General features: G+C 46.3%; 1 protein-coding gene across 1 annotated transcript in view; it reads left to right on the forward strand.

Annotated features, from left to right (window-relative positions):
• The window catches only part of DIS3L2 (DIS3 like 3'-5' exoribonuclease 2), a 320,107-nt gene that overhangs the window by 169,674 nt on the left and 131,350 nt on the right, over positions 1–19,083 (forward strand). The window contains exon 10 of the mRNA XM_066345627.1: positions 13,700–13,779. Within this exon, the coding sequence (XP_066201724.1) occupies positions 13,700–13,779 (80 nt within the window). The remainder of the gene's footprint in view (positions 1–13,699; positions 13,780–19,083) is intronic.

Genomic DNA, 19,083 nt, shown 5'->3' on the forward strand with positions numbered 1-19,083 from the left:
AAGCTCATGAATTGGCTTAGAAAGCAGTTCTAAAAGAATTCCAAAACCTTTCGAGCCGTTGTGGCATTATGTGAACAAATGTACGGAGTTTGTTTGGAACTCAGAGGAGGGCACTGAAGCGCAGAAAAGTTGTGTTATGTGTGTGAAGGAACTGGTTGTGTTATTTTATATTTACTCTTAATGCGCCAATGTAAAGTTGCCCTATAATACTAATATTTTTGCCTGAGAGGTGACTTATGGAATTGTACCAAAGTTTGTATATGGGAGAATCAGGAGTTTCAAATTGTGATTGTTTAAACAGTTCTCCTGTGGTCTTACAGATGTAATTAGAATTCCTAGGATAGGAGTGTTCCCACAAGCATAATAATACTTTAAATGTGTGTTCAATTATCCTTTTCTATAGTCGTATTTAATCGTTTCTTTTTGCAATAGAGTTACTTTGAAAATGTTAAATCACTCGCCTAATCTCAACTGTCTGTCAGACCTGGGACAGCGCTGGGCGTGTAGTGGGTACTTCTCGAGTGTCCCTCTCCTGTCTTCTCTGCCTGGGGGCTTAACATACACCAGAGGACACACCAGGAGAAAGACCCACTCCCCAGTGCTAGGTCATCCCCATTAATGTTCAGCCCGAAATATCCAGGACAAAGAAATTTATCTTTGTTGTGAACGTGACAAATACATCCATACCGAAATGTGTCATTTCTCTAATGCTTCCTTTATACCTTCTTGTATGGATTATCTCATTTAATTACTTTATAGTTCTGCAGTCCCTTATTCAGTCATGAAGACAGCCCTGAGAGAGAACGTCTCCTGTTTTGCAGATGGAGAAACTGTGGCTCAGGCGAGTGTAGTCAGCTGCCTCAGGCCTTGTGGCTGCGAGGCTGGAGCTGGGACTTGAGTTCAAGTCTGCAGTCTGGAAGCTCTTACCTACTAGCCTCATGTGTCTCTGCCTTCTTAAACCAACGTCCTTAGTAAACATTTAAAAATAATCCATCAAGCCTGACCAGGCGGTAATGCAGTGGATAGAGCGTCAAACTGGGACACAGAGGACCCAGGTTCAAAAACCTGAGGTTGCTGGCTTGAGCACAGGCTTACCAGCTTGAGTGAGGGTTCACTGGCTTGAGTGTGGAATCATCAACCCTCAGCTTGAAGTCACTGGTTTGAGCCCAAAGGTTGCTGGCTTGAAGCCCAAGGTCGCTGGCTTGAGCCCAAGGTCACTGGCTTGAGCAAGGGTTACTCACTCTGCTGTAGCCCCTGGTCAAGGCAAATATGAGAAAGCAATCAATGAACAACTAAGGTGCCACAACGAAGAACTGATGCTTCTCATCTCTCTCTCTCTGCCTGTCTGTCTGTCCCATCTGTCCCTCTCTCTGTTTCTCACTCTTATCTCTGTTACAAAAAAAAAAAATCCTTCAAAAATGCCAAATCAATCAAAGGCACTGCACACTTCCCCTCCCCCATATTAAGGAAAAAGAAAATAGAGCCTTCTTCAAATTCCTGCTGGTATAGCATTGTACTTTGTGTAATTTGAATTACAAAAGCAATCCTTTTTTAAGTTGGTTTGTTTTGTTAAGTAGAAACTGAATATTGATATTCTGCCACGCCCTCCCTCTGCCTCCAGGCCCCTCCGACACTCCCTGCGCGGAGGAGTGGGCAGTGTGGAAGCCTCGACTGTGCCTCCCGCCGCGGCCTGTCAGAGGGCAAGTGTGGAGAGCCACAGCTAGTTAGCATGCTAGGGAACTTTCACAGCCGTTGTAGTAATTAAAACTCTCAAGTTAGTGTAGTAAACACTTATTATCTCTACTATTTGCAAATCCTGGAACTAGATATTGTTAGAATTGAAAAATAGGTAATTGAGAGAAACAGATCTTCAAAGAAAATAAAGTCCAGAAGAAGAGCTGATGAGTCTCATAGATCACTAATTCAGGACGCTGGTTTGTTAAGGGCCCGTGTTAATGGAGGCATTGTCTTACGGAAGAATGGAAGGGTGGCTTGCAGCCAGAGCATGGGGGATGCTGCATGCCAAGGTGAGAGCTGTAGTGGCAAGATACTTGGAAGCTAGTGAAGGTTTCTTGAGAAAGGAATATCATCTAATGTTGTGTTTTAGGAACTTCATCTTGGTAGCCAAATGCTAAAAGATCTGAAATACAGGGGAGAAGGAGAGGAGACGGAGTCCAGTGGGGGAGAGCTGTTTCTGTAGGAACAGAGGGTGGACTATGAATTCAGGACCAGTCTGGTCCGAGGCTTGGTAAGTACTGGGTAACGGGGACTGGGCTGAGACAGAGGGAGTAGGCTGGGGGCCTTGTCCCTGGAAGAGCAGGAAGAGGTGCAGACTGGGGGTGGGGTCATCTGAGGTCACCCGGGTCACTCCTGAAGATGTGGTGGGAGTGAAGAAGTAGTCCTCTGGGTTCCCCTCAGTGTGTTCCACAGCAGAGGGGCTGCTCGTGGTAACTAGGGGGCCGCTTTAGAGCTTGACTGGCCTTGCCCACCTCAGAGGGAGACTTTGTAGTTCTTTTGATTTTGTTTGTTTTTGTGTTTTTGAGAAAGGATACCTAGATGAATTTCAGTGCTTTATTTGGAAACTCTCTGGAGCAAACAGTAATTATGAACAAATACATTTTCATCTCAAAATCTAAGTATTTAATATTAAAATCAGCCGGAAAGTCATTACCAGCCTGCTTTCTCTTTTTTTTCCTTTTTTTAACTATAGATTTAGCTCTGTGAACAATGAAACAGAATCCTGGCCCAAAGTGATTATTTAAAAGACATACAAGACTAGACATGGCTTTCACCATTAATGAGAAGAGAGAATTCACATTTTCTTCCTTTTAAGATTTCCAGAGTTTACTCACATTAGCCAAAGTAATAATAATGAGTCTCCGATCATCCTGAAATACTGACATTTATTTTGGCATTTTTGTTTGATATGTTTATGTTGTTTCTTTCAGCAGTAATTTTAATTAAAGTGCTTGTATGTGTCTCTTAAACAAGTCTCTCACCTCACTGAACTGGGACCCTTGTGAATGTTCTCAGTATTTTATAGAACTGTGCAAGGCGCATTAAGGCGCATTCATGGTGATTTAATCATCCTTTTAATAAAAAAAAAATAAAAAAAACCCCAATCATTTGGGAATACATTTTCCAGGCAGCTCCCCTGCCTCCTAGGGGGAATATTTTAAGGCCTCCCAGTGATCAGGGGCTAAAAAGCCTGGACAGGGAAGCCCTAGAATTCCTGAAGAGCTAGGCTTTTGAAAGATTCATTGTTGTGGAATCTCCCTTTGAAAGAGACCACTTTATCTTGCTCCTAAACATCTATGGGACAAACATAGCACTTTCTGAAAAGAAATTGTGGGTAATGCGGAAGAACAAACGTAGGTAGGTAATCCAGTATGGGTAGTGTGTCATTTGAAGAATGAGAGTTCCATTTTTATGGTTGCCATAACAATCATGCAGTTGTGCAAAATATGTGTATAGCTTTTATAGAAAGGAGCCGGCACCATTGTAATGATTCGTCTCATATCAGAACAACTGTTTTCAGATCTGAAAAATAGGGGTGGCTTAACCCTTCCCCCGTTAGCTCAGCGTGTTCCCTGAGAAGGCTCTTTGGAGCTCCAGAGCTGTTGAAATGTATTCACCACTAACATTTGCATTTTAGCCTGATAAATGGATTGAGAATTAAGGATGATGATCCTTTCAGCAGCAGGTTCTGAATTCCTTCCTGGCTTGGGAATTCAAAGGATGGGGCTGTTCCTCAAATAGAAATCGAGGAGAGATGTCTAGACACAGTTCATTCCTTAACTTTGTGACTATTCTTAATTCTGCCCACTAGAATTTAAATCTGTTAAGTACTGGTCTTTACCCCATTGTGTTTAAGTCTCTGATAAAAGTCATATTAAAATCTGGTTATAACTTCTGTTTTATTTTTACACGTTAGCTATGTCTCTCTGGAAATTGCACAACAAATTTAAAAGTGCGGTACAGCTGAGTGAAAATGTATCTATGCATATTCCTTGTTAGGCTACTTTTTCCTGTATTTGTACATTGTTTCCAGCAGAAAGTTCTTAGGACTTGACTGTCTCTGACAAACTAAGGAGTGCCCACTTTGAGTGAATTTGATGTCAGAACTGTGTATGTGGATTTTCAGGTTGAAAGCAGAAAGCAGTCAGATTGGGGTCTGGTGGCTGAAAATGAAGTCACTGTCCACGTAGTCAACCAACATGGAGAAACTTTTTCTGAAAGAAACTTTTGGTAATTATTATGTTAGCCAAAATGTCTCTGGAATGTTTAAATCTTAAGATAATGTATGGGACTAAGGTTAACTAGAAAAGATGTCAACTCTCATTGAAATGAAACTTCTAGGTCTAAGTCATGTCTTTTAATACCTATTCTTTTCAATTTCTGCCCATGAAATCAAAGCTCTATGCTCTGTGACCTTAGGCCTATTACTTAGGCAGCTGGGTCACAACAGGAGGTAACGAGTGCGGAGGCCAGGCCCGGTCTGCTCCACGTACAAACTCGCGTGGGTCAGTTGTGCCCAGTAGTTCAGTGCCTTCAGGTAAACCAACTTGGTGGATTCTGGACCTTTGCACCAGCTCATCTTTTTGCCAAAGTCCTTCTTTTCCCAGATGGCCATGGCTCACTTCCTCACCTCCCTGAAGCCATCTTCAATGTCATCATCTCATGGAGGCCTGCCCTGACTGTCCTGTTTATCATTTTGATCAGTCCTTGAACCCTTCTTGCTCGGTTCTAATGTTTCTTCCTTTCTTTCCCTCCATAGCACTTAAGTACAATGCTGTTTATTTTCTGTCTTGTCTCCCACTAGAATGTGAGTGGATAGAAATCTTTGGTCTCAGATGTGTCCCAAACACCTAGAGGAAGCAGTAGGTGCTCAGTAAATATTGAATGAAGGAACCCTGGACTTCTTTCTCTTGACCCCGGACACCTTCTTCACATTGATGTTTCACTGGTCCCTGCAACTTATTTTTTTTTCTGATATAACTTTTTTAAAATTAATTTTAATGGGGTGACATTGATAAATCAGGGTACATATGTTCAGAGAAAATATCTCCAGGTTATTTTGACATTCGATTATGTTGCATACCCATCACCCAAAGTCAAATTATCCTCCGTCACTTTCTATCTGGTTTTCTTTGTGCCCCTCCCCTCCCCCTACTCCCTACTTCTCCTCTCTTCCCCCTCCCCCCTGTTAACCACCACACCCTTGTCCATGTCTCTGAGTCTCATTTTTATGTCCCACATATGTATCGAATCATATAGTTCTTAGTTTTTTCTGATTTACTTATTTCACTCTGTATAATGTTATCAGGGTCCATCCATGTTGTTGTAAATGATCCAATGTCATAATTTCTTATGGCTGAGTAGTATTCCATAGTATATATGTACCACATCTTCTTTATCCAGTCATCTATTGAAGGGCTTTTTGGTTGTTTCCATGTCTTGGCCACTGTGAACAATGCTGCAATGAACATGGGGCTGCATGTGTCTTTATGTAGCAACGTTTTTGAGTTATGGGGTTACATACCCAGTAGAGGGATTGCTGGGTCATATGGCAGCTCTATTTTTAATTTTTTGAGGGACCACCATACTTTCTTCCATAGTGGTTGTACTACTTTACATTCCCACCAACAGTGGATGAGGGTTCCTTTTCTCCACAGCCTCTCCAGCATTTGTTATTACCTGTCTTGTTGATAATAGCTAATCTAACAGGTGTGAGGTGGTATCTTATTGTAGTTTTGATTTCTGCAACTTTTTTTGATCTGGACACAAAATAAGTGAAAATTTATGAAAAGAGTTACAATGACACACATTATAAAACTGTTTAGAACAAGAAAGGGAGGGGCCTGTTTCTTGGGGAAAGTCATGTTTGAAGGATTGCACAGTGAAAGAGGGAGCCAACTAATTCTTTGTGACTACAAAGGGCTGAATTATGAAGTTCCTCAGAATCCTATTTCAATTCAAAATAAGAAGGTATTTGTAATAGAGCTCTCCAAAATTAAATGGCCTGCTTAATGAGACAAGGAATTCCGCCACCCCCTGTCCCAGGTATTAAAGAGGTGAGTGGATCCACCTAATTGATTTTGGATTGCAGGCATTTTGGGGATAAGATTTGAACTAGGATGACCTCTAAGGAACTTCCAGCTCTGATGATTCTATGGTTATGTTCCCTAAACTGATATGGACTAATTCCCAGGACTTATTGTTAAGTGGAAAAGCAAGTTGCAAAAGAAAGTTTATAGTATTCAACTGTTTGTTGAAGAAAGAAGAGAAAATAAGAAAAAATGTTTATCAAAAAAAGAAAAGATAAACCAGAAAATGATAAGAATAGTTATTGATAGAAGATGGGTAGGATCAAGATAGAAGGATAGAGATAAGAATAAGACCCACTTGACTTTGAACCATTTAAATGCTTTAAATATTCAACAGTGACGTTAAATCAAATCTAAAAGGAAGTAAAATCAAGATCTCTAAAATACAGATTCTGAGAAACTTCATAATTTCAACCCTCTGTAGCCACAAAGAATTAATTAACTCCTTCTTTCACCGGTGGTGCAGTCCTTCAAACACGACTTTCCCCAAATCTCTAAAAATGTCTAAAATAGACATAAAACAAAAACAATGATCCCAGTGTTTATTAAATGTGTGGCATCACCAAGTACAGAAAAAAGAATTCAAGGAACTTTTGGGGACTGTACATTGGGTCACTTTGACTGTCTACCCTTAGTGACTATATTCTAAGGCAGGGGTCGGGAACCTTTTTGGCTGAGAGAGCCATGAACGCTACATATTTTAAAATGTAATTCCATGAGAGCCATACAACGACCCGTGTACATTACGTATTATCCAATAAAAAAAATTTTTTAAAGGCATTTTTTTAAATTTATTTATTCATTTTAGAGAGGAGAGACAGAGAGAGAGAAGTGGGGGGAGGAGCTGGAAGCATCAACTCCCATATGTGCCTTGACCAGGCAAGCCCAAGGTTTCGAACCCGCGACCTCAGCATTTCCAGGTTGACGCTTTATCCACTGTGCCACCACAGGTCAGGCCAAAAAAAAAAAAAATTGATATTGTCCTGGAGGACAACTGCGATTGGCTCCAGCCACCCACAACCATGAACATGAGCAGTAGGAAATGAATGGATTGCAATACATGAGAATGTTTTATATTTTTAATGTTATTATTTTTATTAAAGATTTGTCTGCGAGCCAGATGCAGCCATCAAAAGAGCCACATCTGGCTCATGAGCCATAGGTTCCCGACCCGTTCTAAATATAAAGCTACTAAGAGATCTTATACTTAATAGGTTCTATGGTGCTAGTGGAATTGGGATTGTAGTTCAGAAACTTTTGAGTGTGAGGCTGTCGGTAGTAGAGGTTTGTTCTGTGGGAATGAAGATAGGAACGTGGAATGGAATGGCAGGAGGTGAGGAGCTCTGTAGTGTTAGATTTCAGTTGCAGCTATCAGTATGAACTCACGACTTTTAAGCAGTAGGTTAGGCCGAACCACGTGAAATTGCCAGTTTTCAGGCCATAAGTAATCAGATATTAGCAATTTCATATGATTTAACCCAGTATCTTTTCATTCTGCTCACTAAAACTTATTATAGTTTTGTAAAAGAATGCCCTTATTTTTGGAAAACTCACAGTACACTTTGGAGAGGTCAAGTAGCATGATCTCTGCAATGTAATTTTAAATAGTTTAGATCTTTAAAAAAAAAGCTAGCTCTATGAAGGGAGGGACACAGGGAGGAGAAAGAGACAGCGAATATGGCGGTGTTAACATTTGCTGAGTTTTGGTGAGAAGTATATGGATGTTCATTTTGCTATTCTTTCAGCTTGCCTGAGAGTTTGACATTTTTCAAAATGAAAATTGAGGGGAAGAAAGTTAGTTTTAGCATAGTCTCTGAATTTAAACCGTGGCTTTCCTGGGCTGACTGTGCGGGTCTTTGGCTCTTGCAGTGCCAGGCCAGCCTTGTCCGTGGCCTCTGCCCCAGAGAGGCGCGTTTGGAAGTCTGTAGAGAGGTTCCGTTGGTGGACAAGTAAATGAAAATGAACGTAACAGGGGAGGTCATCTCAGTCTGTTCTGATTCCGTTTCATCTTATTACTGTCCTTTAGAAGATGACCACCTGGTCTAGAATTTTGCAAACGCTGGACCATAGGTCTTCTGTGGACCCTGGACGAAGGCCCGTGGTCAGGTGCAAAGAGCCCGCCCGGGGCATTGCCTCACTTCTCCCTGTTGCCTCCGTGGCCTCGTGCGTGTTAGTTCATCACCTAGAGGAAAGAGGGGACCGATGGGCCAGGGTCTCTTTCTGCTTTCAATAGGCCTAAGTCTCTTTCGTTCTGAGTCTGTGATTGTGGCAGCCTCGCTGGCGTCCGTCCGTCCGTTGTGGCCCGTTGTGGCGGTAGAAGCAGGTGAACATGTTATGATCTATCTCCACAACTGCCGCAGAGGAAACGAGGTCCAGCCCTGCGGTGCCGAGGGCGGGACCTAGGCTTGAGTGACGGGCCCAGCTCCCTCTGCCCGCAGGAGGAGAGGTCCGCCCCATCCTGGGAAAGTCAGGGTGAAATGCAAGTGCCGGGAAAGTTGACATCTGACCTGGGCGGACTGTCCCAGCGCCCGTCTGGCTGGGCTGTCGCTGCGGCGCTCTGCAGGGACACATTACGGTGGATGGAGTGCTGCGGCCTTTCCGCTGGTTTTCCTGCTACGGTTTACATGGTTTACATAAACGTTTCTGGTTCTTTTATAAACTTCAGTACCATCGCATCTACGAAAGTGTTTGAGTAAAAAAAATTCTTTATTTTTGTAAGGTTATTTTTTAAATTTTCCATTCCCTTTTACCCATCCACTGCCGCTGACCCAGATCCTCTCACCAGAATCGCTTGCTCATAAGGAGCACACCCAGAGTCAGGGACACAGGAGGGCGTCTGTGGGTTCCTTTAGTCCACAGGTGACCGCAGGGCCGCGGTGTGTAACGCCGCCTTTTATGAGAAAGGAAGATGGGGTAGAGACAGTCAAGGACACCCTTGGAAACAGTAACACTGTGGTGTGACCACAGGTTTGGATGCCAAGAGGTCATGAGTTCTAATCCTAAGTGTATTTCCCAAGACACAGTGGCGGGGTGGAATGGAAAAATGCGAAGGAGAGCCCTTTCATCACTCTTTCTGTCACTTATCCCTCAACGATTCATTGCATGTGCCTTCCGTGTGCTGGCAGAGCGGCAGGGCCCGGCCACTGTCTCCGCCAGGCTGCGAAGCCCGGTGGCTAAGCGTGTCTAGCCTGTCGCTGTGATGAGACACGTGCAGGAGGAGTAAGCGCCAGAGCGCTGTGGGAAAGAGGGCCGGTCATGGGTATGGGCGGGGCCGGGCGGGAGAGGCCGCTTCCACCCTGGAGCCAGGGAGGTTCCCGAAGAGTGGCATTGCAACCAGGCCTTTAAAGGCCATGGAGAACTTGGACCTTAGAGACTGGTGGGGAAGTGCCCCAGTGTTAGGGAGAGCACGAACAATGCCTCAGGGACCCAAGGGCGTGGAGAAAAGTTTGGCACATAGGTAACATGCCGGGAGTATGCAATCTGACTGGGAAAATACAGGTTGGGCTCCATCAGAAAGGCTCTGGACTCTAAGCTGAATTTCTATTTTACTCAGTAAGGAGTTGAGGAAGGTTTTTGACCAGAGGCGTACTTTAGGATGATGAACCTGGCAGCGCCATGACCTTGGGGAGAGCAGTTTCTGGGATGTGGTACGGTCCTTGTCCAAAACCTGGCAAGGTGAACAGTGACAAGGTGGTAAGTGGGACTTAGTTGCTGTGGAGACTAGACAGCTGTTTGGGCAACAGGGAGGTGGGGATGTTGGTACCCTGAGGAGGAAGGGGACCTGCGGCCGGAGGAGGAGTATGTGAGTGACAGAGGACCAGAGACTCTTTCTATGCTTTTGTGACTTCCTGGGATTCTTGGCTGGAATGTAGGAAGTGTTTAGTTACTTACTCTCCATGTATTCTTTTCCCAGACCAAAGACTTTGCATAAAACAATCTTAGACATTTTCTGTCACTTTAAAAAGTTCTACTGAGCCTTTCAGTCACGTGCCTACAAAAATTTTGGTTACATAACATTGCTCTGAATTGGAATTCTGCAGCCTCATGAAGTGGAGTCCCACGCTCCCTCCCCCACCTGGCACTTCATTTTCTGTGGGTCAGGGTTAGCTTCTTTCTAACCATTGTTGCGGAACTCTTTAAATATTTGGTCTCACAGGTTCTAAAAGCTGGCAGACTGGGCTGCTCCCTGCAGGTTGTGAGACCAGAGCCTTCCAGAAGAGGAGCCAGTAAAACCCGAGGCATGTTAACAGAGTGTAACAGCTGCAGGCGCCCCGCCCTGCGGGCGGGCTCCCAGTGCTGAGGCCGCAGCTCCTGCCACTGGGCCGGGCGGCAACCGGAGGGGCCCTCCGGCACCACATCGTGGCCGCTTCGTAATTGTGGCGATGACAACGGATTAAGTCACTGGCTCTCAGCACTGAGTGCTGGGGTTTGTCGGGGTCACTCACTGTTCCCTTGCTTCTCCCAATTTTCCATCGCGAGAGAACAAGTTGGAGTCCGCTGCTACAGTACAAATACTTGCTGGGAGCTCTGCAAGCTTTGCTCTGTCTAGAAGTTGGTTTTCTTTGTGGTCCATACTGAATGTCTCTTTTTCTCTCCACATACCTTCAACATACATATGTATTTATTTATACCCTGCTTTTTAATAAAAAATGATTTAAGGCAGCTTGCAGATACACATGTAATGCAGTGAATGTTTAAAAGTTAGGATAAGGGGACAAAAGGAATCTATGCATAGAAAAATTAGGCACAGTCAGGATAAAGGTTAGTTCACAAAGTTCAGATTACAAATAAGATCTTCTAGTGGCAAGTCAAAATGTCTTTCTGAGTTTCCGGGCAGCCAAGGCAGAGAAGGAAATCTAAAAGGATGAAATTCACATGTCGCCCTGGCCGGATAGCTTGGTTAGTTAGAGGATCGTCCGGAAGCGCAGAGGTTGCCGGTTCAATCCCCACTCAGGGCACTTACAAGAACAGATGTTCCTGTCTCTCTCCTGTTCTCTCTCTTCCTCTCTCTAAAATCAATAAAATAAACATTTAAAATTCTCATGTTTGTAAGGTGCGAACAAACCATCAGCTCAGGAGAAGAAGAGTGAGTCCGTGCACTGTAGAAACTTCCCTCATTAACGGGCCCCGAGTGATGAAACAGACCAGGCCCTCAGCAGCTTCCCTGCAGTGAGAGCGCAGCCATCCGGTCGACTTCTCGGAGTGTCTCTTAGGGCAGGCGTGGTAACAAGGCCCCACGTGGGACAGGACGCCACTGGAGGCCTGTGCTGGGTGTCTCTGTGCAGTCCGTCCCTTCGCCAAGGGCACTGTCCTGAGGGGCACGCTGCCGTGGCTGGGCCAGGAGCCGGGCCGTCCCAGCACACCGCGGGCTCTGAGAGGTCCCGCGAACCCTGGCGGGGCGGTGAGCACACAGGACGCTGTGCAGACGATGTCTGAGGGGAGCGGACCCCTGAAGCCTATAGAATGCATTAACCAGTGTCACCCCCGTAAATTCAGTTTAAAGGAAAGTTCTACAGTGGAGAAGCTAGCGTGGCATTTCCTAAACTGGCTCAATCACAGGACCCTTCTAAAAAATTAGAATATGTAGTGGCACATTGGGAAGCACTGATCTAAAGCAGGGGTCAGCAAACTTTCTGCCGAGGACCTGGGAGATACAGCTTTAGTATACATTCCTGTCACAACCACTCCGCTCTGCCACTGGGTCAAAAAGGGGGGCTATGTGTCAATAAAGCTTCATTTATGGATACTGAAATTGGAATTTCATATAGTTTTCACATGTCATGAAACAATATTCTTCTTTTGATTTTTTTTCAACCATTTAAAATGCAAAAACCATTCTTAGCTCGCAGGCCATTCAGAACAGGTGGCGGGCCCCATTTGGCCTGTGAGTTGTAGTTTGCCAAGCCCTGATCAAGAATAATGTTTGGATGGTATGTTTTCCAGCAACCTTTCCTGAGGACTGCTTCTTGGAGTTGTTTTAATTTAAATTTTTATGTTTCTGGTTTAAGAGCAGATTTTAAAAAAAGTAGAAAAGGATTGGTTTGAGTGCTTACAGGTTAGTTTAAGATTTTTCTCAGAAACAATTTGTGGGTCCTCTCAAAGAAGACATTGACAAACCATAATTGAAGCCTTGTAGTTTTACTCTGTTACATGTGGCTGGAGCAGTTTGAGGCTGGAAATGTTTTAGTAGGAATTATCATTCATTCATAGAAATAAAAGTCTCAAATCACCAAGAGACATTTAATTTTGAAACATCATAGCTTCCTAATCAACTCTCCAAGTACACCAGTAAACTGTGGCCCCCACCAAGCGGGGAGTGTTCTTTTTTATTTTGACTAAGAGGGATGTCCTTTCAGCTTCTTGTGATGTCATTATGCTGAAGGGAGGAGGACTGAAATACTCCCAACACCAAGTCTGGCGTTTCAGTCTCGGTTCAATAACTATTTATTGAGTACTCGGTACACATAGAGCATTTTGCTAGCTTTTATGGTTGATTCAAAAAGAAGTGAGAAGCACACAGTTCCTTCTTTACCTTGTGAATCAGGGTCAAGATTCTCACCAATTTAAAGCCCATTTCTCTTGTGTCAGGATTAATTTCACCTCCCTGTCTCTTCCTGTTTGCATTCATTCATTCATTCATTCATTCAACAAATACTTGTGAGTTGCAGCCTGTGTTCCTAGCAGTAGAACACATTCTTAGGTGACCCGCCGAGCACCCCAGTCTCCAGACAAGTGCCCAGGGAGGCGAGGGCAGCGGTATGGAGAACTGAGGTCAGGCTCTGCCCCGGTCTTTAGGTATTTACATGCTAGGAATGGCTGGGTCGTGGGCCGTGGTATTTGAGAAAGTCTAAGGCAAGAAGAGAGTGGCCAGAGGAAGAGTGAAATGGGCACAGGGACAGTGTGTGAAGATAAGTGGACAGAGGGTATACCTGAGGGTATGGGCTTGGGCGAGGTATTCAATTACTCCGTGGAAACCAGCTGTGGTGAGGAACATTTCCAAGTAGAGCTGTGTTACAACTAACTGTGTGGCTTCAAGTTTTTTGCAAAATTTATTCTTGGGCCCCCTCCCCCATGTCCTAACGAGTTGGGCGATTTGTTTTTTAGCACACCCCTTTCTTGGCAGATAGGAGAATGAGCCGTAAATTGTCCCTACATAGGTCCTTGAAAGGGCAGGCTCCCAGCGGCCACCGAGGAAGAGGGAAGCAGTGAGAACGGACCAGTGCAGAGTGATTTACCAAAGGGACCCACCCCCTGGTCAGACAGTCCTCGGGCAGCCTCGAGCAAGAGGCCACCTCACTGCCGCCTCCTCACACCTGTTCCTGTTGAGAGTCACAGGCAAACGAGGGCCAGTTCACAGAGAGGACAAGGAGGACCTCAGAGACAATGTGGGGCCTTGTCATCTCCTCCCAGGCCTGCTCCCCAGTCTCACGTGTCACTGAAGGTCCCCTCCTCAGAGAGACATTTTGGCAGCGACTCTTCACTTTGCCTATCATTTGCACATTTTCAAAATAACAGTTCTTTCAGGCTAAACTGGAGTGGTTTCAAGTTTCTACTATTTGCGGTATCACTAATTAACCTTCAATCTTTCCTAGAAAAGACTGTATCTTCACCATTGACCCATCGACTGCTCGAGACCTCGATGACGCCCTGTCCTGCAAGCCGCTTCCTGATGGTAGGACAGAAGTTTCTATGCCGTTCTGGGTAGCAGATAGTGTGCGTACCGCTGTGATCAGCCTGGCCGCCTGGGGTTCCCCAGCAATGTCATGTGCAAGCCGGGGTTTGCCTTGTTCCCGAACTGCCGGAGGGCCCTACGGCTACAGGAGCCTGTGCCCTGAGGGTTTGTGCCTGTGGTGAACTCGGTTGGGGCGAGAACAGAACTGTCCTCTCAGCGGGATCCCTCTCGGACCTCGGGAGAGGCAGTGGGGAGGGCAGAAGAACTGACTCCAGGCCTGGGTCCTCCGAGGAGTTCCAGTTCGGGTGTGACATGTCAAAGAAGGGCTCTGCTCGGGGGAAGCCTAGGCTCTTCTCCTAAATTTAACAGCAGCGGGGGTGAATCAGGGGTGTGCTCCACAGCTGGTGTTAGGAGCACCTCCCTTAGGAATGCCCCTCGGGTTCAAGATGGAAGCCTGCGCCCGGCAGGTCTTCCTCTATCAAGCAGATTGCAAAAGGCAGCTGTTAGGGGCTCTTTCAACATCCTTTTGGGGTCGACCTAACCAGGAAGATGTGAGATTTGAGGTCAGCAGTCCTTGAAAACTGCAGTAGGGGAAAGGGAAAGTGTGGGGGGTGTGAGAAGAGCAAACCCTGTCCCTCGTCATTTCCATGTCTCCCGGGATGTGCTGCGTCAAGTCTCAGGTACTGCTTGCCCCTCTGCAGCGTGGTATCTGGGTGACGGCTTTCGCTTCAGTCATTCTCGGATGTGGCTTTGGTACTAATGTGGCCTGTGCTGGATAACCACCCTGTGGTTCCAATCTGCAGCACGGTGTTGATGGCCCAGTGGCTTAGTCTTTCGGAGCATGGCAGAAGTGTCCACACATTCCACTGCCACCAACCTGCATCGGCTCCACGCCTCCTCCCTTCTCTGCCGGGATAGACAGCGGAGCTTAGTGCAGGGAAGCCGGGGAGATAGAACATCATTGCCCAACAGTGCTTTCGTCTTCTGTTAGTGGGAGTCCTCCTGGAAACTGTCGGCAGAACAGCTCAGTGCTCTCTACCAAAGCAAATTGAAAGGAAGATAAAGCATAAAAAGAGAAAAGTTCCCATGGAAATTTTTGAGGAATTATGTATTTTTAAAATTCAGAATTTGAACAGCCTACTTAAAAAAACAAATACTGGGCTGGTTTCTTGTGTCCTGAGCCATCTGTGCTGCGTGCAAAGGCTTGGGCAGTGTCATTCTCAGTGCGAGCCCCGCTTCCCCGGTCCGTGTGCAGGGTGCCCCAGGGCAGGGCGCCAGGTGACAGGGGCCTGCCCTTCCTGCACTGCCCTTCCCTCCAGGTCCGCAGCCCTGCTCGTTTGTCGTCTTATCCTCGAAAACAGCCACTTCATTTACTCGGTCCACTTCCACAGTTGTTCGTGGCTGGAGGACAGGTCTGATACCCGTAACGCCATTTCAGCCGGCCCCGATGATGCTTGCCTTGCAGGGAGGGGACACCAGGGAGCTGGCCTGTGTCCTCTCCACTCACTCGCCACTAGTCTCGTGTGAACCAGACCACTGCAGAGATTTCATGTGGGGCAGTGTAACAGATAGGGCAAGAAAGGTAGATTGGGGACAAATTATACATTTTTGTAAGTTTCCAACCAGAGATTTTGCTTGATCCGACAGTCCAAAGCCAGTTGTTTTCAGTCTGCCGTTCAGGGAGGGCGGTGAAGAGGAGGAACACAGTGAGGTGGCACGGGATGAAGGACGAGGAGGGAAGTCGAGGCAGAGAAACGGGTCAGAGAAGCATCATCATTGTTGGGGATGTAGGTGGGTAACAGGAACTGGACTGGAGATGGGGCAGCTTTGATGGGGGTGGAGGACAGCTGTGGGGGGTAACAGCACAGCAATCAGTGGCAATGGGTGCTGGGATTCAGGGAGAGGGGTTCAAGATGGAGATGATGAGGGGGTGGAGCCCGTAAGTCAGAAACCAGAAGGCAGGCGGTCAGCTGGATTGGAGGAAGTATGGCCGCACGGAGCCATCCGTCTTATGACACGTGTTTATATAAGCGGCTGCAGATCTTTGTCTGAGGGGCAGGCACCAAGAAGCCCCGTCCAGGTGGGCTGTGGAGCCGCTTCCGAGAGCCTGCAGAGAGCCCCGCGGGGCACCGAGTGCACACGGTGCTTTTATTGGGATGATGGGATCATAAGTGATTTTTCTCTTTTTTCTAGTTTCCAAATTTTTATAATGTGGTAATAATAGTTTTATAATGAAAAAAATTTTGTAATAAAAAAATATTATGAGGTGCCAGAAATCACAGGGCTGCCGAGTGGCGCGCTGCACCAGGTGACCAGATACCTTCCATGTGCTTCGTTATTCCCACATTCCAGAGGGGTAATTACCATCTGGTCATTTGGCAGAGCCGCAGAGAAAGGACGTGGAAAAGGAGTCAGGGAGGAATCTGAAAAGGCCTGCGTTGGTCAGTCAAGCGTTTTTATGGTGGTACTTCTACAGTTGGCCTTTGTGACAGCAGTTTCCGCCAAGGCCATTTATCCAGGGAGCTGAAAAGTAAAAGTCATTTCCAGCTTGGATGCTGGTGAGGTTGGCTAAAGGCAGCTTCTGTTAGTTACCAGTGCATATCAAGTCTTGCTTAGAGGAAAAAATGTTTAAATGTTTCAAAGAGCAAATAATGTTTTCTGGCCATATTGACATCATCTATAAGCATTTTATTTATTTATTTTATTGAATATATTGGGGTGATGTTGGCTAATAGAATTATATAGGTTTCAGGGATACAATCCTATATATAACCATTTATATTTAAATAGAAGGTCAAACTTTTCTTTGTTCCCATTGAAGTCATCTGAATAACTGTTCCGTGAAAATAAAACATGTAGCTCATTCAGTCCTCACCTTCCCTTTCGATGAGTTCAGATGTAACCCCGGGGCTTGTTACCCGTATCTCCTGCAGGTACAAGACTGAGAGTAGGCATCTGCAGATAAAGTCTGCAGGAACACTGACACCCGATCTCCAGGAGGTCCTGACTAGGTCGGAAGGCTGGGGGGTGCTCCTACCCTCGCGGGATCTCAGCATCCGCCTGGGACTGCTCCGCCTCATGGAGCCTGTCCACACACGGGAGCCGAACATTCCCTTGAGCGTTCCAGAGCCTGCCGCCTTGAATGTGGATGGAGTCTTTCTCTCCTGCTCAGGAAAATAATTATCCAAGGGAATGAGCATGGTATTACAATGATAACCCCAGATCTAAAGGCAGTAAATCACACACTTCAGTTTTATTGCTGCAACAGATCATTTGCAAGACACCTCACAGTGACCTCACCAGTCAAGTGTGGGAATGCCACAGTTGTCACGTCACCTTCTGTTTTTCCGATTACTTCTGCAGCGTCGCTTATTACATATCCAGATTGCGTGTAACACACCACCTTACCGGCTCCCCATTTGGCCTGTGAGTGCCTGACTGTTAGGAAACCCTTCCCTGTAATGACCTGAAACACTGCTGTCCTCCTGTAATTTTCCACCCATTAGTCCCATTTGTGCCCCTAATGGCCTACACAAGTCTTGTTTCTCCTGTGACAACCCTTCAGATACTAAAGAATGGCTGTCACATATCTCTGAGTCTCAGCTTCTCAGCTGAGCGTCCTCTGTATTCTTCCATGTCCTATAGCTTTTGGAGTCTGAGCCGATTTCCCATGTCATGGAGTTCTTCTGCTTTTATGGGGTTCAAGATACATGGCTGTCTGTATCCGGACTTCTCCCTGGTGGCCAGGTTATGGGGGCCCTCCCAGCTAGTTTCTCCTTACTGGGCAGAACTGAGTCTGGAATAATAGCCACCCATTCTGTTAAATGAAACGTGCATTATTGCTTTGCTCTAATCTCAGAGGGGAAATTGTTAGTTGGACAAATGAGGACCTTTGTTCAGCTTTTAGCTGTTCAGGCTTCCAATCTATCCTGCAGGAAACTGATGTTCACGCCTTCTCTGCCATCTTGTTTCTGTAGTGTATTTTTCTCTAATGATGCTCTGCCGCTGAGCATGTCAGGTCGTCCGAGCCAGGTCTTAACAGTGAAGGATCGGGCTATGGAGAGGGGATGAGGAATGAAGGATGGGGGTGATGAAATGTTCTAGACTTGAAGTGTTCCCTCTGTCTGGATCCCCCTCCTCCCAGATTCTTCACTATTCTTAGGTTCTGCTCAAATGGCATCTCAAGGTGGCCCTTCCTGCCTGACCAGGCGGTGGCACAGTGGATAGAGGGTCGGACAGACTGGGATGCAAAGGACCCAGCTTCAAAACCCTGAGGTCACCGGCTAGAGCACGGGCTCACCTGCTTGAGTGCAGGGTCACTGGCTTGGGCATGGGATCATAGACATGACGCCATGGTCGCTGGCTTGAGCCCAAGGTAACTGGCTTGAGCAAGGGGACAAGGGGTCACTCACTTTGCTGTAGCCTCCCCCCCCCCCCCCGGTCAAGGCACTTATGAGAAAGCAATCAATTAAACTAAGGTGCCACAACAGTGAAGAACTGATGCTTCTCATCTCTCTCCCTTCCTGTCTGTCTGTCCCTCTCTCTGTCTCTGTCACAAGAAAAAAGGAAGGAGGCCCTTTCTGACAGCCTGTCACCACAGTCTCCTTTACCCTTCCTTCCCCCTTCTTGATTGTATTTAGGGTGCTCTGTAGGATGTCGCTGTTGAACCCTCAGTGAGAGCACTGTGTGTTACATAGTTGTTGCACACGGAAATGTTTGTTGAATGAATGAATGAGTTAATAAACTTTTGATATTGGATGTAAGAAAAGAATAAAAAATGTCATTTAAGTTTCTAGCTTGGTTACTGGGTGGAACACAATGCTATTCAATAGGGAATATTGAGAGGCGCCGGTTCTGAGGAGCAAAGATGGTGAGTTCAGGTAAGTGCATGTTGAGTGTACAGTCCTTACAGATGTCCGGGTAGAAATACCAAGGGGACAAGTAGGAGGAGTTGGAGCCGGAGTGGAGGATTGGGAGTCATCAGTGCATGGGCCTGGGAGAGATGTCCCAGGAGAAGTCACAGACTGAGGGAAAGGCCCAGGGCAGACCCTGGGAGAGATGTCCCAGGAGAAGTCACAGACTGTGGGAAAGGCCCAGGGCAGACCCTAGGAGAGATGTCCCAGGAGAAGTCACAGACTGAGGGCAAGGCCCAGGGCAGACCCTGGGAGAGATGTCCCAGGAGAAGTCATAGACTGAGGGCAAGGCCCAGGGCAGACCCTGGGAGAGATGTCCCAGGAGAAGTCACAGACCAAGGGCAAGGCCCAGGGTGGACCCTGGGAGAGATGTCCCAGGAGAAGTCACAGA

The sequence above is a fragment of the Saccopteryx leptura genome, chromosome 7 (genome assembly GCF_036850995.1).
Source record: "Saccopteryx leptura isolate mSacLep1 chromosome 7, mSacLep1_pri_phased_curated, whole genome shotgun sequence".
NCBI lineage: Eukaryota > Metazoa > Chordata > Mammalia > Chiroptera > Emballonuridae > Saccopteryx > Saccopteryx leptura.